This window comes from Solanum stenotomum, chromosome 10 (genome assembly GCF_019186545.1).
Source record: "Solanum stenotomum isolate F172 chromosome 10, ASM1918654v1, whole genome shotgun sequence".
NCBI classification, from domain to species: Eukaryota; Viridiplantae; Streptophyta; class Magnoliopsida; order Solanales; family Solanaceae; genus Solanum; species Solanum stenotomum.
The window spans coordinates 34,260,557-34,284,466 of record NC_064291.1 but is presented as its reverse complement, the minus strand read 5'-3'; the positions used below and the strand labels follow the sequence as shown (position 1 = coordinate 34,284,466).

At 30.2% G+C, this 23,910-nt stretch overlaps 1 protein-coding gene across 1 annotated transcript; it reads right to left on the bottom strand.

Annotated features, from left to right (window-relative positions):
• Window positions 1-786: 786 nt before the first annotated feature.
• On the bottom strand, window positions 787-2,643 carry LOC125842050 (trihelix transcription factor DF1-like). Its single transcript, XM_049521247.1, has 2 exons — window positions 2,094-2,643; window positions 787-1,963 (listed from the first exon to the last, which is right to left on the bottom strand). Exons 1-2 carry the CDS (start codon window positions 2,537-2,539, stop codon window positions 1,033-1,035), a joined length of 1,377 nt encoding a protein of 458 aa, XP_049377204.1. The 5' UTR covers window positions 2,540-2,643; the 3' UTR covers window positions 787-1,032.
• Window positions 2,644-23,910: the final 21,267 nt, after the last annotated feature.

The following is a 23,910-nucleotide window of genomic DNA, read 5'->3' as shown; positions in this document are numbered from 1 at the left end:
TTTCCACATTACATGTTTAAAACCGTTATATTTTAAAAAATATATTTTGATACATTCTGCATATATTCATGTCAAGTCAAACTAGGACAAACAAACTGAAATGGTCCATCTGTGATACAAATTGAATTTTGAGAGTTAAGCAAATTTTTCTTTGATCGGAAGTTTTTTTTATGTCTTTTAAATATTTTAAGTTGTTAATTATTACTTCCTCTATTTAAAATAGAATGACCTACTTTCTTTTCTAGTATGTTTAAAAAAGAATGACCATTTCCTTTTTTTGGTAGCCACAAGATTAAAAAGCATTTTGGTACATTTGACATAACTTTAATTTAGGACCATAAGATTGAAAGACATTTTGATACATTTGACATAATTTTAATTTTTAATTTAGGATGGAAAATCTTCTTTTTTTCTTAAACTCCGTGTTAAATCAAAGTATGTCATTCTTTTTAAAAAATATATTTTTTACATAGTTTCAAGTGTTTAAATTTTATCTAAAAGATGTAAAATTTCTATGTCCGAATTCATGAAAAAAATTTAAAAGTTTGAATCTCAAGCATCTTAAAAAATTGGGAGAGATAGTGTGTGACAAGCTGTTTGTCATGTTAAACATTCATAATGTTTCCCCAACCATCATTCATTTCCTCGGTTTTCATGTCACGAGTATTGTTTTCTTTTAATCCATAATTGTTGCACCAAAGTTTGACGAGTTAAAAATGAAAAGAAATGAAGTTGAACTAGTTCAAGTATGTGCTAATTACACAAGACACCATGTTTTGGATATCTTTTGGGACAAATTAAAGTTGTGTTGGTATGCCCTACACAATACTTGAGACTTTAAAGCACTATGAAATAAATACATCAAAAAGGACATGAAAATTCATATCAGTGTTGGAAGAAAAGGAAATGACAGGATGAACAAATAGCAGTACACATAAAAAGAAATGATCAGAAAAGAGAAAAAAAAAAAAAAGCTTCCACCTGAAAGGAACTTATAGCTTGGCTATCTCATTCATTCTCTTGTATCCTTCATTATTCTTCCATATCTTCTTTCTTACTTCCATTTTCATCTTTATCATGAATTCCTTGATTTAGAAAGTCACTATTCAACTGTTCCCTGGTGATTTCTTTTCTTCTCTTGACACTAGTACACTTATGCATATTCTCCCACTTCTCTTTGCATCTTCTGGCATTTCTCTGAAATCCCATTAACGACATTGAGTTACTTACTTCTTCCCAAAGTAGCCCTTTTGGAGTAGTAGCAAACTTGGATTCCAAATTAGTTCTAATCTGAATTAAGGCGTCAACTTCAGCTTGAGGCCATCGCTTCATGAATTTCACTAAACTAGAATGATTTTGTTCTTCCTTGATCTTGAATGGTTGAAAATTGATCTTCTGACCAGTGAGTTTTTCCAAGCAAGAAACAAGAGCAGATTCTCTACTCGAAGCTAAAATTCTTTCATGGGCTCTAGCAGCTTCTTCTTTTTGAAGCTTTGCCAATTCTCCTTCTCTCCACACTTGTTCTCTTTCTTTTCTTTCTTGATCTAATCTCTCAATCGTTTCCATGAAACTCCTTTGTAGATCCTCTTGTTGTTTCGCGAGTTTATTCACTAAGGATTTGAAAAATCTTGACATGGATTCTCTTGCTCTCTTCCTTTTATGAAGTGCTTCTACTTCTCTTCCTCCAACGGATGCACTTTCTGATCCAATATTATTTTTAGTATTATTATCGATTTCAGTAGCCATGGCTTGATTTGAATCATTCAGAACCAATTGATCAGGAAAAGAGACATTGTGGTTCGTTGTGAGAACAGATTCAGATGCAATTCGATGAATATCGTCACCATAAATAGCTTCCAACTCTCCGAATACTACTCTAGGTTTATTTTCTTCAGATCGATACATTTCTTGATCTTCATCTTGTTTGTTTCTCTCAGTTGCATTCCCATTTGAAAATTCTTTCCTACAAACCCAAATTAAAATAAATAAATAAATAAATAATAATAGAGTAGCTAGTAGGGTCATTAATTAATAGAGGGTGTACGGGAGAAGGTAATTATAATTTACATGTGATTGAGTGCAGAATAGATTACCAAAAAGGTTGTTTAATAATAGCAGAATCTTCTTGGTTTTGCCACACAGCTAAACAAGTTTGTCGAGGCTGTGTACAGTATCGCTCACTCCCACGAATCAAAGCATCTTCTTGTCCTTCACTTACAGGAAAAAATGAACCTTGCACTAATTCCGCCGTCTGAGAGTGGTCTAGCCTTATTTCTTCTTGTTGCTGCTCTAACATGGACATGGATCTGTAATGAGGATGTTGATACTGGAAAAACTGTTGAGTAATCGGCAAATTGTTGATTTGTTGGAGAAGAGGATGAGGATGAGGCTGAGGGAAGTGATAGTTTGGGTTTATTGTGTAAAATGGCGAGGAAGTTGAAGCATTATTTTCCACCATGAATCTATGCTGCTCTTCCATTTGTGCTGACTGTTGGTTTCTCTCATGATGGATCCCAGCCATTTCATAATCTGATTGCATACCCGCCGGCCCTTTTCTTCAGATTTCTAGATCTTAAGCAACAACTTTACTCTAAGATTTTCGATTAGTAGAACCAAACACATACATATCAATAACCAAGTCTTTTTTTTAAGTAAACCCTAATAAGAAGGTAAAGATTTTTGGGAGGAGGAGTTTGAAAGATGGGCAAAAACTGTTTTAGAGAGAGAAAAATAAAATTAAGTAGAGAACTTGATAGATATGCATATTTTACTTGACAAGCACGAACTGCGGCAAAAGAGAGTTATGGGCCGGGTTACTTAGTTCCCTTTATAATATCTCTGACCCGTACAATTTTTACTTATTTTTTTACTTGTATTTGATTTTCCCAAGATCCAGCTCTAAATTTCTTAATTTTGATCATTTCATAATCAATACTAGAATAATAGGACTAAAAAGATTTGTGATCACTTGTTTCTAATAGTAGAATTATTTTGCCATTAATTAATGCTAAATCATAGATTTTCTTTTCTTTTCCTTTTTTGAAATATGCATCAAATAAAAAGATTGTTACTGCCTACTGGTACTTATTTTGAAAAATATTTAATGCCAATGAAAAATCGTTTTGGCCAGAAAATTTGACTAGAATGGTATTTTACCTATGGAAAAATCTTTTTGGTCAAAATAATATTTTATCTATGTTATTTTACTTTTTAAAATATTTTTAGCCTTTTAACTAAAAAATGGAAAAAAAATCAGTTTATTTTAAAATAAAAAAATATTATAATTTTTTTTAATTTTCTGATCAAATTTTAACCAAATTTTCTGGCAATTTAACATTAACATATGTTGATTTTTCAGCAGTTAGTAGTGTTGGCGTCAATTATATTCTACCACTTAACCTTAAAAATAGTTTAACGACATTTTTTATTTACAGCCGCCAACGATAGAACGCTATCATGTTCAGGATTACACCAATTGCCTTTACATTTCTTTCATTAACTCCAGTTTCATATTTGTTTTTATTATTTTTCATTCGGTACGCGGTGTTGAGTGTTGGGTACCCACATCCACTCCCTAATAAAGAGACTTGTATATAGGGGAATCAAATTTGAAACCGCTGGTTAAAAATGAAGGAATACTTATCGTTCTATTATAACCTGTGTTGGTAGTTTTCATATCATTAATTAGGTAGAAGTAGTGTCACTTAGCATTCAATCGAACATGTACATGTTTTTATAATGGCATAAATAAATAAATATGTCCTTTAATTAACTTGACTTCAATTGACATCTACGCTCTCCAACTTTGAGTTTGTACAAATATACATTTAAACGTGTATAAAATTGTGATGAATTGTTTGTTAGCTGAAGATGTACGCCTTATTATTGAGTGTGTGAAAGATATAAACATATAGCTACTAGCTAGGTGAGTTGAAGTAATGAGGAGATGCCATTCCAAAGCAGCAAATTAATAAAAACAAGGGAAGGATAACTGGTGCAGAAGATCTGAGATGCATTACCATTGGAGAATAGAGAAGAGTACAAAGGGACACGTGTGGGAGAAGGCTGCTACACAGAGAGAGATGGATAATAGATGTGTTTAAAAAAATTGCACTGTGCTGACTTTAGTAAGTGAGGTAAGGGGTAGGGGGGTAGTGTGTAGGGACATTCTGATATTAGGATTTTGGAAGGATACAATTGAAGAAGTGCACGTGAATGTATTACTGTGTGCTATTGTCCTCCTCCTATGTCAGATGAGTGTCCCCCACCCCCACCCCCCTCTTCCAGCCCCCACCCTCACCTTCATTAATTTCTGTGNTAAGTACTAAAGTAAGTTTTCGTGCCAAGTTCAGGGGGGTTTTTATGTATTTTCCCATTAATATATCTAGCCTTCAATTTTTTGAATTCTCTTTCTATGAATGAAAAACCATCTCTCTGATCCTAAAGATTAATTGTTTTGATAACTACATCTGTTTCACATTTAAAATGAATACTCCCCGGTAGACAATAAAATTCACGTCGAGAAAATAATAATCAAGAACGGAAAATTATGCAACAATCGTATTTATTATTTCAAGTGCGAGTGTTACAATCTCTATGATTCCTCTGAATTCGCCTTTTCAAATATAAATTCAAGGGCTCTTGAGCTTGATATTGAATTTGACTTTAACTTGAACTTTATCTTGATCTTGAACTTGAACTTTATCTTGATTTCTAGTTGATTTCAAAGGCTTCGAGCTTGATCTTGAATCTGGTGGTATTGATCTTGATCGTACTTGAACTTTATCTTGATCTTGTCTTCTAGTTGAATCCAAGGGCTTCGAGCTTGATCTTGAATCCGGCGGTCTTGATCTTGATCGTTCTTGAACTTAAACTTTATGTTTATCTTGACTTCTAGTTGAATCCAAGGGCTTCGAGCTTGATCTTGAATCCGGCGGTCTTGATCTTGATCGTTCTTGAATTTGAACTTTATCTTGATCTTGACTTCTAGTTGAATCCAAGAGCTTCGAGCTTGATCTTGAATTCAGCGGTCTTGATCTTGATCGTTCTTGAACTTGAACTTTATCTAAATGTTGACTTCTAGTTGAATCCAAGGGCTTCGAGCTTGATCTTGATCGTTCTTGAATTTGAACTTTATCTTGATCTTGACTTCTTCAAATCTTCAATTCTTAAACTTGAATTCTTGAACTCTCGAGTTCTTGAATTCTTGAACTCTTGAGTTCTTGAATTCTTAAACTTGTAGCTTGTAGAGAAATTTGTGGGTTTTGATCCACGAGCTTTCTCTAGCTTTTTGTTTAGAATTCTTTGTTCTCTTTTCTGAATTATGAGGACCCCTATTTATAGTTTTAAAATAGAGGAGTTCTGATTGGAAGAGGACTCCCTTCGACCAATCAGATTTAAGTGCACATATGGGCTTTATTGAGCAGACTTTAATTAAATATATATTTATAAGATTTAAATAATTAACTCAATTATATTAATCCAAAATATTTATTGGAACTAATATATTCATAAATTTAATATAATCCGGATCATTTTATAAATTTATATTTAATAAATTTTAAATGACAACAAATGCCCCCTTCTTCAAGTCTTGTCGAGATATTTTATCTTTCAAAGACTACGCTTGAAGAATTTGAAGACTTGAACTTGCAGACTTGAAGAATTTGAAGACTTCAACTTGCAGACTTCACAAATTTGAAGACTTTAACTTGTAGAAATGGAAGATTTTAATACTTCAACATGTATACTTGGAGAATTTGAAGACTTCAACTTGCATACTTGAAGATTTTTGAAGACTTTATCTTGAAACAACTTTTATTTATAGGGGTTTTCCCCCATTGAGTCACCACTATTTGGTGCAAGTCTGAAGTTTTATGAAAGATTACTCATAGCTTTAACTTTCATGTGACAGATCAAGGGGGAACATGTGGTTTTTTGACACTCATGCAACTGAACTTAGAATATGATTCTAAGCGCCTGCGTACCTTAGTGAAGAGGATCAAGTCACAACGTAGTTCTGGGAGAGTGAATGATTTTTTTAAATTTTTTTAGGGTGTGCCATGCACAATTTATATTCTTGCAGGCCAGGAGTGACATGTAGTTTAGGCTCATACCTTAAAGAACATTTTAACTTGGAGATTTAGTTCGAATTTGAAAAGCTTTGTGACATACAGTTTAAGCTCGTGTTTCAAGAAGCATTTCAACTTGAAAATTTAACTCAAATTTGAAGAACTTTGCGATATACAATTTAAGCTCGTGTTTCAAAGAGCATTTCAACTTGAAGATTTAACTCAAATTTAAAGAGTTTTATGACATACAGTTTAAGCTCATGTTTTAAGGATCATTTGAACTTGAACATTTAACTCAAATATAAAGAGCTTTCCAACTTAGAGATTTATCTTGAATTTGAAGAGTCTTGTGATATACAGTTTAGGCTTGTGCATCTAGGAGCATTTCAGCTTTTAGTTTAGGCTCATGCGACAAAGAGCATTGTAACTTGCAATTTAGGCTCATGCGTTAAGGAGCATTGTAACTTGCAGTTTAGGCTCATGCATTAAGGATCATTTATATATACATTGACTCTTCAAAGTCATCTTCAGATGTAGACCTTCCCCCACTTTGGAGTTCTTCTATATCTTCATCTTCATGAGTTTCATAGACAGGAGATCGTTGATCTTCTCTTAAAGTCAAACTTAATTCCTTATCATGTGCACGAGTTGTCAACTCTTCGAATGTATTGGGCTTTAATCTTTACAAGATGTAGTGAAGACCCCAATTCATGTCTTTGATGCACATTTCAATGCTAGAAGTTTCACTAAGACGATTTTTGCAGTTGAGGCTCAAACTTCTCCAGCGATTGGTAAAGTCAACAACTAGCTCATTTTCACCTTGATGAGCCTTTGTAAGCTCAATCATACTAACGACGCGTCTTGTGCTATAGAAACGATTGAGGAACTTTTGCTCTAACTGCTCCCAACAATCTATAGAATTTGGTTCAAGATCTGTGTACCAATCAAAGGCATTTTCTTTGAGAGATCAAACGAACTCTTTAATGAGATGATCACCATACGTCCCAGCTTCATTACAAGTTTCGATAAAGTGCACTATATGTTGTTTGGGATTTTATTTTCCATCAAATTATTGAACCTTAGGAGGTTGATAACCCTGAGACATTTTTAAGTTATCAATTCTTTGTGTATATGACTTTGCATATGTAGAAGAAAATTTGGATAGGGACTCAGACTTGTCTTTGATAGCGTCTATGATAATGTCCTTCAATTGATCAATCAAAATCAAACCTCCAGCGGAGAGATGAATCTCTTTGATCTTTGTTTGCTTTATGCAAGACTTTCCTTCGTCTTGAATTTTAGGAAGCGTCAAATATTCTTGACTCGATCTTCTTTCGATCATGTTATCCATCTTATTTGTTAGCTTGAAAAGTTTAGCATTTTGTTCATGAGCACACTTTGTCAAGCCTTCAATTGCTTTAGTCAAGCTTGCTAGTCGTTCTTCTATAGTACAAGTCATTTTGATATTATTTGATGCTTGAAAAGTTGAGATGAGAGGTAGAGATTGTCCCACTAGGCGTGCCAGAATTTGTGGACAATAAAACTCGCGTCGAGAAAACAATATTCAAGAATGGAAAATTATGCAATAATCGTATTTATTATTTCAAGTGTGAGTGTTACAATCTCTATGATTCCTCTGAATTCAATGCCTCTTGAGATTGATCTTGAATTTGACTTTAACTTGAACTTAATCTTGACCTTGAACTTGAACTTTATCTTGATCTTAAACTTGAACTTTATCTTGATCTTGAACTTGAACTTTATCTTGATCTTGACTTCTAGTTGATTTCAAGGGCTTTGAGCTTGATCTTGAATCTGGTGGTCTTGATCTTGATCGTTCTTGAACTTTATCTTGATCTTGACTTCTAGTTGAATCCAAGGGCTTCGAGCTTGATCTTGAATCCGGTGGTCTTGATCTCGATCGTTCTTGAACTTGAACTTTTTCTTGATCTTGACTTCTAGTTGAATCCAAGGGCTTCGAGCTTGATCTTGAATCCGGCGGTCTTGATCTTGATCGTTCTTGAACTTGAACTTTATCTTGATCTTGACTTCTACTTGAATCCAAGGGCTTCAAGCTTGATCTTAAATTTGGCGGTCTTGATCTTAATCGTTCTTGAACTTGAATTTTATCTTGATCTTGACTTCTAGTTGAATCCAAGGACTTCGAGCTTGATCTTGAATCCGACGGTCTTGATCTTGATCGTTCTTGAGCTTGAACTTTATCTTGATCTTGACTTCTTCAAATCTTCAATTCTTAAACTTGAACCCTTGAATTTTTGAATTCTTGAACTCTCAAGTTCTTGAATTCTTGAACTCTTGAGTTCTTGAATTCTTAAACTTGTAGCTTGTAGAGAAATTTGTGGCTTTTGATCCACGAACTTTCTCTAGCTTTTTGTTTAGAATTCTTCATTCTCTTTTCTGAATTATGAGAACCCCTATTTATAGTTTTAAAATAGAGGAGTTCTGCTTGGAAGAGGACTCCCTTCGGCCAATCAGATTTAAGTGACATGACATATGGGCTTTATGGAGCGGGCATTAATTAAATCTATATTTATTAGATTTAAATAATCAACTCAATTATATTAATCCATAATATTTATTGGAACTAATATATTCATAAATTTAATATAATCCAAATCATTTTATAAATTTATATTTAATAAATTTTAAATGACTACACCCCCATTCAACAATACTTGTTCACTATTGACTTTAAATACTTCTTAAGAAACTATAAATAGAAGGATAATTTTACCAATTTTATCCTTTGAATATAATAAATACAATGTTTTGAAAAATGTAATAGATAAATGACTATAATTAATGATAAGGGTAAATTAGGAACTAGCTAGCTAGGGTCGTTTGGTAGAGTACTGTATTAGTAAAAATAATGCATGCACTAGCTTTGTGTATTAATAGTCCCTTATTTGGTATACTTTTTCATTCTATGTATAACTAATGTCTATACTCTATTGTGTATTGAGGAGTATTTTACTAATATAATGGATTTCTAGGTATTAGTAATTCAAAGGATTTAATACATGCATTAGCTTGGTTTAAAGACTCAATTATCCCTCAAAAGCACTTTTACATCATTTCCACCATAATTGTGGATGATATTTTTGTAAATAAATATTTTTATACAATGCATACAATTTTTAATATACCAAACCAAACAATGCATGAGAAATAATCTATGCATAACCAATGCAAACATAACTAATACAATCATTATTAATGCAAGTATTACTAATGCACTCTATTGAACATTATATTTTTACACTCTATCAAACGACCCCTTAGTGTAAAATTATTCATTGATTTCATAAAATAGAGTATTGTTGGACATCCTAAAATTGTATAAACAACTATTGTTGGACGGAGAGAGTAACTATTAAGAGATTATCTTTTTATTTTATTTCTTATTGTTTCCATTAATGTAGTGTTAATTAATAGAGACTTTAAAGAGTATGTACATCAAAACTATTAAATGTCTTTTAACGGAGAATATAAAAATCCAAAAAAAACATGTAATATGAATCAAACACATCGATTCGTTTCAAAGTAGTTGCGAATAAGATATACCTTCTATAAAATAAAATAAAAATCTTATTGTTTCAATTAGTGTAGCATTAATTAAGTGAGACTGTAAAGAGATGTATATCGAAATTATTAAATGTCTTTTTAAAGAGAGTACACAAATCTAAAAAACATATAATATGAATAAAAATAACTCGATTTGTTTCAAAGTATTTGACATTTTGGATGAGTGTGAGATTACTTTTTTTTTTTTTTACAAAGAAGCCTATTTCCTATTGTTTTAATTATTGTAGCGTTAATTAAGTGAGATTTCAAAGAGTTATATATTGATACTATTACATTTCTTTTAAGGAGAGTATAAAAATCTAAAAAAGACATATAATATGAATCAAAAGTAGCGACGTTTTATTCTATAGACAATAAGGAGATACAATATGAATCAAAACAACCCAATTTGTTTTAAAGTATTTTGATATTGTAGATGAATTAGTGTAACGATCCTCGTGGTCCTTTTCTTGCCTTTTGTATTTGTTTTTTATTATTTTGTCCTTTTTTGTAGCTTTTCTTTTGTATTTTGACTTGGGAATGTGTAGCTTGGTTTTTGAGGTGTTCGGGAAAGTCTTGAATAAGTTTCTTTTATTTGGAGTTTTGATGTTAAAACAATTGACTTCGATCAATATTATTCATAAATAAGCTCAGATGAGATTTTCATTAACGTTACTTGTTTCGGAAAGAGGGTATTAGTCTAGTAGAATCATTAGGTTGGGTCTCAAGATTATTGTGTTGATTTTGGAACACTTAGTTTATTTTTTGTTTAGTTAAAGTGTTGACTTGGGTCAACATTTTGTCAAGATAACCTACTATAATTATTCTGCTATTTTGAGTTCGGAATGTCATTTCTAATAAGATAACATATTTGATTTGTGTTCACTGTACTCCAAATGAATCTCGAGTATTCGTTGGTGGGCTTTGAGAATTTGTTGAAGCTGTTGAGTCAGCCGCACCAACAAAGGCTAATAACATCACCAAGCTGCTTCCCCCCTCATTTTCTTCTTCATCAAATCAAAATGTAAAGAATATTTATTTTTCTCTTTTTTTCTTGTTTGATTTCTGAATTTACAATTGATTTTTTTTTTCAAATTTAACCAAATGATTTAATAAACAAGAATTAATTATATATAATAATTGCTAATATTATTTCACCAACTTTATCAAAAAATACAAGATCTAAATAGCTCAGCAATATTAATCAAGGGGATAGTTAAAATTAAAATTTAAAGAACACTCCATACTTAAGTCTTAGTTGTAATATTCGAACATCATTACAACAAAAATAACTTTTAGCAGTAATAAATATGCATAGTAACAAAGAGTGCTATTTACCGACATTAATTAATTGTCATTAGATTCAATGTCACTATAGATTTTAGGAACATTTACAAAGAGTGTTAATTGTCTCTAAAAAGACATATTTAGTGGCAATTAAGATGTTAATTAATTGTTGCTAAAGATAATTTTTAGTGTAGTGCATACATATAGAACTGTCAATATGGGCTGACCTACCTCATTCGGGCTAACTCATACATGCTTTGAAATTTGATGGGCCAAGTCGGATTGATTCATTTTTTGTGGGCCAAAAAACGGTCAGCCCAACCCACAAGTACGTGGGCTACGGATTGTGTCGGGTCAGCCCACTTTTTTCAAAAATATATTTTTTAAAATCAAATTATAATTTAAAATATTACCATAAATATCGACAAGAAAATATAATATGGTGTTAGTGTTACTACTTGTTAATCAAATCCACAAATAAAAGAGTCAATTCCCTAAATGGCCACCCAAATTAAGAGAATTGCCTTGAAATATCATTTATGTTTCATTTAGGACCAAAATATCACTTAACTATCACTATTTTCCTCCAAATATACTTGACACTTCAAAAACATCACTCTCTCCTAGTTGGCATGACATGTCATTAAAGTAGACTAATTTGATTCATTAAACCCATATAACTAAAATAATGATCATATTATTTTGAAAAAAAATATATTAGTAGTTTATTAAGAATAAATCTTCATACTTAAGAATCTTTTATTATAATTAAACTTTTTATTTTTTTATGTTATGAAGAATAGGTTTTTAAAACGTATTATGATATCATCAATTTTGAATACTTATAAACATATACATTCAAAAAAAAATCGATAAACATATCACTTATGAATGCTAACTTACATCAATTAATCATAAATTTTACAATGAATCAATAATATTAAATGTTAATTAACTATTACAATAAAATTAATTGTCTATTTTGAAATTCATGCTTACAATATTTTTTTCTTGAAAAAAAGTAAAAAGTGAATAATATTATTACTGTTTTTTATCAAAAAAAAAAATAATAAATACTAAATATCTCAAAAGTCTTCTTCTATTCTAGTTGATATATCATGTTATTAAATCATCATTTTAAAAAATAATAGACCTATTTGACTCATTAAAATTATGTCTCTACAAGGTAAATATATAAATTACATGCGAATTTATGAAGATTATAAAAAAGGTTAAAAAACTAATTGCTTATTTTTTTTACCAAACAAAATTCAATGAAAAAACTTTGTATGCAGTTATTACTTGGTAGTTTTTAAAATTCCTAAGTAAACTATTTGAAAATTTTAAGCAATTTTTTTTTTATAAAAGTATTCAAATAAACTTGTAAGGTTGACAAGAAAGTTGGTGAAAGAGAAAATTATTATTTGTTTTTTTAAAATTTAATTTTGTATTTTTATTCTTGCTATATTATATTATATTTTAACTTATCATACAATTAAATACCAATATATATTCTCCATCTCATCCCAAATTCATGAAATACAAGTAATAATTAATTGAATTGCCTATTTTAATTCAATAATATACATATTATATGAGATTAATATACAGATAAATAAAGATCAAAAAATTATTTTTAATATAAATATTATTCACTTTCTATTTTCTTTTCAAAAAAAGATCTTGTAAGTATGGATTTCAAACTTCAAAGTACCCAATTAATTATTCTTAGTAGTTAATTGACCTTTAATATTATTGACCCATTATATAATATATGATTAATTGATGTAAGTTGACATTCATGTGTGATTTATATATCAATATTTTTTGAATATATGTGTTTAAAAGTATTCAAAATTGATGACATTATAGTAAGTTTTAAAAAACTATTCTTCATAGCATAAAAAAATAAAAAAAATAATTATGACGAAAGATTCTTAAGCATGAAAATTTTTTCTTAATAAACTAATATACACTTTTTAGAAAATAATAAGATCTTATTTTAGTTAATGAGTTTGATGAATTAAATAAGTCTATTCTTAAAAAAAAGAAAGATTTAATGACATGGCATGCCAAGTAGGAGAGGAGTGAGACTTTTGAAGTGTCAAGTATATTTAGAGGAAAATAGGAATAGTTGAATGATATTTTGGTCCTAAATGAAACATAAATGATATTTCAAGGCAATTTCCTAAACTTGGGTGACCATTTAGGGAATTGACTCCAAATAAAATTATCTTTATACTCCTTCTGTTTTAAATAGAATTGTCTAGTTTCCTTTTTAGTTTGTTCCCAAAAAATGACTCCTTTCTTTTTTTGGTAACGCTTTAACTTCAACTTTTCACGTGGCATGTTTAAAGCCACAAGATTAAAGGGTAGTTTGGTACATTTGACATAATTTTAATTTAGAACCGCAAGATTAAATAGTTTTCTTTCTTTTCTTAAACTCCGTTCCAAGTCAAACTAGGTCATTTTTTTTGAAACAGAGGGAGTAATATTTATTAAGTTGATTTCAAGTAAAAGTATAAATAGCTAAATAGAAATATTAACTTAATTGTTTTCTAATGATCATAATAAAACACAAAAATATGACAATATTCCATTGACTACGGCCTACGTAGTGATTCCCCAGAAATTTTAGGACAATTTTATTTTATGTAGTACATATTTAATAAAGATAATTTGTATTTAAATTTTAATATTGAAAAAGGGTCATATTTGCTAGGGGTAGCGAGACCTAAAAGAACCTTGTACTCTTTGAAAAAAAGTTATATTTATCCCTCATCATACTTTTAAAATATATTTACCCTTGTCATCCAATTTTATGGTCATATTTGTCCTTAAACAGTTAAGACTCATTTTCCTATTTTTATTATCCCACGTGACACCTACATGAATATATTTTTATCATAATTAAATTTGTTCTCAATTTAATTACTATACCGACCCAATATTATAACTACCCATCTAACCAATTAAAATCAATTGCTAATATATTTTCCTCGCCAGTCGTCACTTTTCTGTAGAAAAACACAGGTATCATATAAATTTGCAGAATGTTATTATACAGCAATGAAATGGGGTTTTTCATATAAATTATTTGTTGTAGTTAGTCTCGTGTATATAGCTTTAATTTTTTTCTTCAAGACAGAAACCAATGTTTATCTAACGATAGGAGTATTTTTTTTCTTTAATTTCTTTCAAAAATCTCTAGAAAAAGTTAAGATCCATCGAAGAAAAACTAATGTCAACAGGAAAGTGTTAAAGTCTATGTTTGTCTACAGGATATTGACGACGGGTGAGGAAAATATGGTATTAGCGATTGATTTTAATTGATTATATAATAATTATATTAGGAGTAAATTTTAATATATCCACATAGGCTACACGTATAATAAGAATACAAAAATGACACTGTTCAAAGGTGAATATGACCCCAAAATTGGATGGTAATAGTAAATATATCAAAAAAGAATGACGAGGGATAAATCTAATCTTTTTCTAAGAGTACAGAGATAAATATGACCCTTTCCGTTGTAATATTTAAAACTTTAAATAGATTTTGAGTTTGGACTCTTGTCATTTTTAATGCTCTATTTAAGCATACAAAGTTGAAAAGTAACTTAATTCATTATAACTAAATCTCATCCAAACATTAATGAATTACATAGCGCGAAACATTGTGTTTCGTGTTTTAATCATGAACAGGGTAAACATTCGACATTTTAGTGTAACACCCCAAAAGTTTCTAAACCCAAATCAGACCTTGAAAAAATTAGAAATAACTCAAAGTTACAAAAAAAGTTTGTACGGATCCTTTCATGGACCATAAAAGGAACCATGGGCCGTGATAGAATCTATACACGAGCTTAGAATGAAAAAAATTTCAAGAAACTTTTACGAACTCATTTACGGACCGTCATATGTTTAATGGGCCATAAATCAAATCTCAGAGCGAAAACTCCTGGACCCAAAATTTCATGTCTTTTACAAGTGCCTTCACGGATTGTAGAATGATTTACTGACTATAGAAAGGACTTGGAAAATTTGATAAAGTTAATCTAAAGTTAGAATCTAAACAAACAAAGTGAATACATGACAAAATAGCAATCAAGGAGAAATAAATTTTTCTTTCATGAGGAATTGACACATATATACAATTGTTACATACAATTGGCAACATATAGCCTAATATTAATTAGTAATTAATAAACAAATAAAACACTGGCACATATTATCCCAAAAGTAATATGTGGGCATTTCAAAATTATTTTTTAAAATGATAAAAGATTTTTAATATCATTTCTCTTCTAACTTCCAATCATTTCTCCTTAAAACTAGTAAACATTATTTAGAATTATCGCTTTCCTTTCAATTTTTTTTTTTTAAATAATGAAAGATATTTAATATCATTTCTCTTCTAACTTTCAACTATTTCTACTTAAAACTAGCAAAGTATTATTTAGAATTATCCCTCTCCTTAAAATTAGCAATTTTTTTTTTAAATATCTACCTTTTTAACTAACGTAACTTGTATTCATAAGAATAGTAATTGTCTTTATATTGCTTTAAATTAGGAAAGTCATTATATGGATACATATAGTAGTTTAATTTTTTTTTTATGTATACATTAATTAAAATGCAATTTTATTTTGTATACATTTATTTAACATATTGATTTAGTTGATGTATACTTAATTTATTAATTTGATTTAAAATTTATTGTATACATTGCTTGTGACATGGCAAATGAAGTATGTATACATTACTTATATTTTATTTGTATACATTAATAGTATAAGTATATTGTACAACTATTGATATGTACCTCTGATAGACACATTACTTCCATCAAAATATTTTAACAGATCTAATTAGATTTGTAGACATAGTGTTAAGTGTATATACATAATATCAATTTATATGAATTCATATTTTACAGTGGCCCTGCACTGTCAAATTCAATATGTGTTCTCCTCTATTAATTTGTATACCCATAACATTTTGCGCCGCCACTTGAGAGATTCTCGTTTGTAGTGACAACAAATTCTGAACAATTTTTTTTTATCGTTGGTAATAAAATCCTCAATATCGGAACATTATTTCAATTGTTGACATGATTCTTAGAAAAATCTCTCGTACTCATTAGATTTAGAATAAAAATTACACAAAAATAAAATAAGTTACTCCCGAATGAAAGATATATAATCTCCAAACTCTAGATTTTTTGGAGAAAAAATGCCGAATGAATATTCAAATAAGAGAAAATTATTGTGTAATAGGTATATAATGGAAGATTACTTTTTTAAAAAGAAGAAGATACCGTTGAAAAATTGTGGGATTCAATTAATTCCCCAATAAGAGAGCAATATGGTGTAATGGGTATATGATGGAAGAGATTTCTTAGAGAAGAAAGATACGGTTGAAGCAATAGGAAAAAAAGGAACAATAAAGTAATATATTTTTTTCAAGAAATAAATTGACGCGTCTAGAAAATAGAGAGGAAAAATTAACAAAAAATCACTTTTCAAGAAAATAAATGTGGCTATTGAATGCCAAATAAAAATAAATAAGTATGGGCTACTTATTGCCAATTAAATCTCGAGAAAATTGAATAAATGACGAATTTAAGAGTTGTTAACTTATTATTAATCTTTACCAAGATTCTTAAATTTTCAAGTTTTAACATTAGAATATTAATAACAACTAACATATTTAATTTTATTTTAAAAATGCGTAAATAATAAATAAATTAATAATAGGTTGATGATAATGTATACTTTTCATAAATTTGTGTATAACGGATGGAGCATTGCATTCCATGAATTTCTCTTAATCAATTTTTTTTCTATTTATAAAAAATATTATTTTGCTTCCGTGTTATCTGAGAAAGGTGTGTGTATATTTTTTCATAGTGTCTAAATTGTTTTTTCTTGTTTTTTCCTTGAAACAATAATTAAAAAAAAAACTAAACAAAGTAAATATAAAAAAAATTAAAATAAGTTAATTCTAATGATAGTATTATATATAATTGGTATAATATGAATAAAAACTACTGGGGTATAATATTTATGGAAACTGTTTCACTAAGAGTATAATATATAATGTAGAGTATGTAATTGATATTAAACAGAATTGTATGTAATGTTAATGGAAACTGCTTCACTAACTTATTCATTAAGGGTGTGTATGGTATGAAAGAAAAATATTTTCCAACAAGTAGATTTTTGATTTATTTTCTCATGTTTGATTGGTGAGTAGAAAATATTTTTTAGTGTTTAATTTATGAATGAAAAATATTTTAAAGAAAATATCTTTTATTTTTACTAGAGAGTAGAAAATATTTATTGAAATTGAAATTGAAAATATATTTTTTAAAAACAAACTTAATTTTTTTTGAAGGGGGGCTGGGGGGAGGGGGTTGAGGGTGGGGTAAACAAAAAAAATTGAAGTTAGAAAATACTTTTTAAAATCAAACTTAAATTATTATTTTTTGATGGGGGTGGGGGACTGGTAGGGGCTGATGGGGGGTTGAGGGTTGGGGTGGGGTGAAAAAATAAAAAAAATTGAAATATTTTTTAAAAACAAACTATAATTTATTTTTGGGGGGTTGGGGTAAAAAATAAAAAAATTGAAGTTGAAAATAATTTTTTTTAAAATATTTTTTTTTTCAACAAAAAAAATTGTAATATGAAGTTGGAGGAAAGTTTTGGAAAATGTTTTCCTTAATCTTTGAAGGGAAGTCATTTTCCTTAAATTTGAGGAAAATGAGTTGATTTGGAAAATATTTTCCAAAACATTTTACCCATCCAAACATGAGAAAATTGAAAAATCTTTCATACCAAACACACCCTAAGTGTATGAATTTTGTGTATAAATTGAAAACAAAAGATAAAATAATCTTAATCAATTTGGATTTGTTTTTATACTGTGTGAGGAGGGGTTAAAAACTTGTATAAATTATAGGAACCACAAATTATAAGTACTAAATAACATCCTATCCCTTCTACTTTTCTATTTACCAAAAATCCCTTAAAAATGATGTTTGCGGGATACATAGCGTTGTGCACGGGATACATTGGGTTTGATACATTCCACATAGCGGGATACATAGCGTTGTGCACGGGACACATTAGGTTTGATACATTCCACATAGCGGGATATATAGCATTGTGCACGGGATACATAGCATTTGATACATTCCACATAGCGGGATACATAGCGTTGTGCACGGGATACATGCGGAATACATAGATAAAATAAGGGATTTTTGAAATTTTTGAAATAAATAGGGATAAATGAATATTAAGGTAAGTAAAGGAGTGTAGTTAAGTAATTTATCCTAAAAACTTTTTGTATATGTGACTGGACTTCAATGGTTGAATAAACAATATAAACACAACTCATTTTGTGTATATAATAAGTATAAATTTAGAATTTCAAGGTACAACTCATTGTGTGTTATATTTAGTATACATTTTATATATATATATAAAATGTAAGTATTCTATTATAACAGTTAGTTTATTGTGGGGTGTATTTGATATATATTGGCCAGCCGGATTGGGGAGTGGACCGGACAAAGATAGTACACTGTTTAGTCTGGACCGAACCGGTCAGCGGGTGACCTGTAAAGCTATGATACCTGAAGTTAACTCAATCTCAAAACGAGAAAATAACATATATATACAATTTATAATTATAATTAGCAATAAATAGTCCAATATTAATTAGCATTTAATAAACAAATAAAAAAAAGGTACAAAATGACCCAAATTAATAAATAGCATTTTAGTAGTTTTTTTTCCTCGTGTAACCAACCACCACTAAAAAATACAAAAATAACGGAAATGTGGGCTAGTTATTTAATCCATAATTTTAACTCCTGATTGATATTAGTGATTCAGTTTCCATGAATTGCACCAATCCAAAAGCATCCATGTATCCTATATAAAAATATCAACGAGGATCTGCAGCAAACATAAAAACGGGAATTATGTATTTTTATATTTTTTTTTGTTCGTTACTTAATAAAATAGAAGAACGGAAAAGGGTCAAAATTACCCTTAAACTATCCAAAATAGCTTAAAATACCCTTAACCTATATTTCAGCTCAAAAATACCCTTTCCGTTAAACTATTGGGCAACACCTACCCTTCTAGTTAAAGGAAGTATCCATGTGTGTGTTAAATGCTACATGGACGCCACATGGATGCTACATGTGCACGCCAAATAGACCCCACCTCCACATAGACGACTACGGAATAAGGTCAAAACTACCCTTAAACTATTCGAAATATAGCTTAAATATACCCTTAAACTATATTTCGGCTAAAAAATACCCTTCCCGTCTAACTATTGGACCACACTTACCCTTCTATTTAACAAAAACATCCACGTGTATGCTAAAATGGCACATGAATTTCACATGTGCACGCCAAACACACACTGCCTCCACATAGACGACTTAAAGCCCTAATTTCACTCTTTTCCCCCTCATTTCATCCTTTCCTTATTTGGGTATATCTATATGAATATACAATATACATTGACTCAATTCAGTTCCATTTTATTCCGAAACTAATATGTTGTACTTTGAAGATCACAACTTAAACAAAATTCAAATTAATTATGCTATCTAATCCTTAAATCATTTATATATTGAATGTTTCTTTAACTTTCCAAAAAATCTAAAACCTCCTTAACAATCATTTAGAGCATTTTTTGGATTAGGGACCACAAAAGCTTAAAATTTGAACAAAAATAGGGTAATTGGTAAAAAAAATAATTTAATTAAGAAATCTATAAAAGACTTACTAGGTCTTCGTTGATGTAGTAGCAATCGAAGGTGTCATCCCAGCCGTTCGTCAAGTTTTCCTCATTAGTGAAATCGTCGACGTTGATGTGGCGGAGCTCGATCACCATCGCCAGGGAAGCCGCCGTAGTCGTCTTCCTTGTGCATGGAGTTCCGGTGATAAGTATATTAGGTCTCTTACGGCAGCTGCTATTTTGTGTCATGGTTGTGAGTTGAATCAACAAGAAAGCTTCCCTAAGATTTGTTTTAAAAAATTAATTTATTAGGCGAAATTAAAATAATAAATTAGTGTTAATTGATTAATTAAAATAAGTGTGTTTATATTATACCTTAGATCGTTTCTTTTACAGTATTTGAAATGGTCATCAAATTGCAATTTCTCAACTTCATTCGATTACGTAAACAAGTTTTCGCAAATGTTTTTTTTTGGTTAAATATATACTTTTCAGGATGAAATATGGGAAACAGAGTGAAATTAAGGATTTAAGTCATCTATGTGGAGGTGATCGTGAGGTGTGTTTGGCGTGCACATGTGGAGTCCATGTGGCATTTTAGCACACACATGGATGCTTCCATTAAACAGAAGGGCAAGTGTGGTCTAATAGTTAGACGGGAAGGACATTTTTGAGCTGAAATATCGTTTAAGGGTATATTTAAGCTATTTCGAATAGTTTTGACCATTTTCTGTAGTTGTCTATGTGGAGGTGAGGTCTGTTTGGCGTGCACATGTGGCATCCATGTGGCATTTAACACACACATGGATACTTCCGTTAACTAGAAGGGTAGGTGTGACCCAATAGTTTGACGGAAAGGGTATTTTTGAGCCGAGTTTAAGGATATATTTAAGCTATTTCGGATTGTTTAAGGGTAGTTTTGACCCTTTTCCGATAGAAGAATGGTGTATTCAATCACTTAGTATTAGTATACATTTTTATCTATGTTATCTCCTGTAGTGTGTATATATTCAAAAATCGGACACTTTATGTATTCATTCACTTATAATATGTATACACTACATTGGAGGATTTTTTTTTTATCATGAATACATTGCATTCATGTATACATATTCGTGTATTCATTCACTCATAATTTGTATACATTTCAGGTTCTTTTTTTTTCAGTGTGTAAATCAGGATTGCACAATTGATTCAGATAACAAAAAGAACTTGCGTGGCTAAAATTTAGAGTTATGAATGGAGAATCAACAAAATTAGAATCAAGAATTTAAAAGGGAAAGAGAAAAAACAAGACATGAATATTTTTATAGAACTCAATATGTAAAGCTAATAAACAAAAAGTAAGTCATCTTTTGTTTAAAGTAATGTAGAAGAAAAATTGAATAAATTACATAATCAATAAAAAAAGCATTCAAAAGAAATCGTGTGTATGGGAAAGAAGAGAAAAAAGGGGAGAAAAAACCACTTCCCAATAAAAAAGGACACCATATTGTCATCAACCTAAAAATTACTTAATTTAATTAAAAAAAAACTTCTCAATACGTGGACTACTAATTGCAAAATTTAATTTTTATAAACCTTTTTTTGTTAAAAAAAATAAAAGGGGGCTATGTTGCCAATTAGTATAAGGGGGTGTCACGATGTGCCATTTTTCAAAAATAGCTCATGAGGGGAGGTTTGTCCAAGTCCATATAAGGAGACCGAATTCCCATCCCTTTACCGATGTGGGACTTCTTAACACTCCCCCGCACGCCCAGACCTCAACTGGAGCGTGAACACTTCTAAATAGGGGTCCATCATCGGTGAATAACAAATTGGGATGGGCCTGGCTCAGGTACCATGTAAAGATATGACACCTGAGCCTAATTCAACATCAAAAGCTAGCTCATGAGGGAAGGTTTGTCAAAGTCCATATATAAGGAGACCAAATCCCCATCTCTCTACCGATGTAGGACTTCTTAACATGACTCAGCCTAACCCGATACCAGAGACCAATTAAATTTTTTTTAGCGGACTGATCTGACCTGGCCCGGCCCACTTAACAACCTTACTTATCCCTTTTAGGTATGCTACATTGTGTAGCAAGTGTTGAGGTCACTAAGGACAAGGTTCGTGGTTAGAGTCGATCTGGTTGGTGAGTTTTATTGATTCTTCTCGATGGTAGTTACTATTTTTCAGGTTACGTCATTTTCTTGGTATTTTTATTATTCTCGAAGAATGCCTCATAGACTATGAATTTAGATTATAGTCTTTAGAGGATCATATATAATTGATCAGTAAATTAGTTTTGAGACGTTTTCACGTTATATTCATTATTCAATTTTTCAGATTATATAAATTAGAAATTCAAATAATATTTATTATTATGCTAAATTTTTTATTAATCATGTGACAATCATAACATGATTCTCTCAACAACTAGTACTAGTTGAGTGTCAACCACATCCCACCACAATTTAGAGGCCTTCTACATAGGAAATTATTTTGTTAAAGGGTGAGTCATGTGTTTTGACTTTAAAAGAGAACGGTACCTCATTCTTGTCCTAACCTATACAAAAAAGAAGAAGGTATATATGCACAACACATGTACTCGAAAGTCAATCTTCTTTTGTCAAATAAAAGGATTAAAAGGTCAATATATAGATCAATTTATGTGTATTTTTCTAACAAAAAAGATTTGGAAAATATTATTTCTTGTTTCTTTATTTCCACAAAGCCGGCAAGCAACCAGAGCAACATGACTCAGGAGTTTTTAATTTTTTATGGTGTTTGACATTATCAATTAAATAGTATTTAAAAAAAATTTGAAAGTCATAACCTTAATTGAAGCAAATATGGACAATCCTCTAAGATTAAATTTAAAAATAAAAGTCCACCTTCAACGTGCACTGAATTAGGGCTATTGCAACCACATTGTCTTAAGTTTTAATTTCTTCTAGTTGACTTAGGGTATGTTCTAAAATATTCTCTCTTTCTTCTTTTTTTATTTTTGCATTTTTCTTTGTTCTTTATTCGTGTTGCCCTTTTTTAGTGTCTTCATAATTAATTTATCTCATAATTGATCAAATCTTAGTCTGAAGAATCAACACCCACCGGCTAATCTAGTACTTTCTTAAATAACTCCGTACTACCCTCTTCCAATAGGGAAACGTGTATTGCGTCAATTTATGCGGCATAATTTGACTTGGTATATGTTAGTTTATATATATATGGTCCCATACACACTTCTTTTTAAATGTAAAATGAGAAATGGTTCGATATTTTCATATATATAAAAAAATAAAATATTTTTAACGAACTAATCAGAAAATATTTGGATTAAAATAATTGGGCATTATGCGAAAATTTTTAAAGCAAATTAGAGGTGCTACTGGAGGATTTCCAGCTTCAGGATAGCTCCTCCTCTCCCAATGTGCTTGCATATCTTGTGTCAATAAGTTGTTTGTTACCTCGGGGTCTAGGTCAATGTCCCCGGCCCCTCGAATGTATTCATTGCTGAGTAATATACAGGGTAGGGGTCTATGTATGTCAATCTCCCCTCCCCTTATCACTTAGGGAGCTAGTATCTGGGTGGTTGGAGTTGGAAAAAAGAAGAAGAAGAATTTGGCAAATAAAAAAAAGAAGAGACATATATTAAAAGAGGTATACTATTTTAATATGATTTAATTAGTTGAACTAAGTGCGAGAGAACTAATATAAAAGAAAGTAAAAAATATATGGAGAGAATAATCTGGTCCTAAATATAATATATACTCTTTCAATAACTATATTTTAATGCTATTATATGTTGTTGTAGAACAAAAAAATGTCAATCAACACATAAATCAAGGATATAGAAATTAAATAAGTGCAAAGAAGAACAAACCGACTATGCGTTAGTTTGGTGCAATTCACCAAGGCATGTAAATTGTAATCTCTGATTTCTCCTTCTTCTCATATGAAATTAGAAAGGTAAATGCAAGAAGATGTAGAAAGACTTTAAAATTAGACAAACACCTTCAAAACTAAAAAAACTACTTAAAAATAAAAAAATACCTAAAAATAAAATCCAAACGAACACTTAATTACTTTAAATAAGAGAAGAGGAAAACACACATAATTAATACTTCCTTTTACTCTACTGTCTATATCAAGTAAATTGTTGAGACTTTTTCATAATTTAAAATGAGTGAATTATTCAAATTTTAAGAGAATTGTT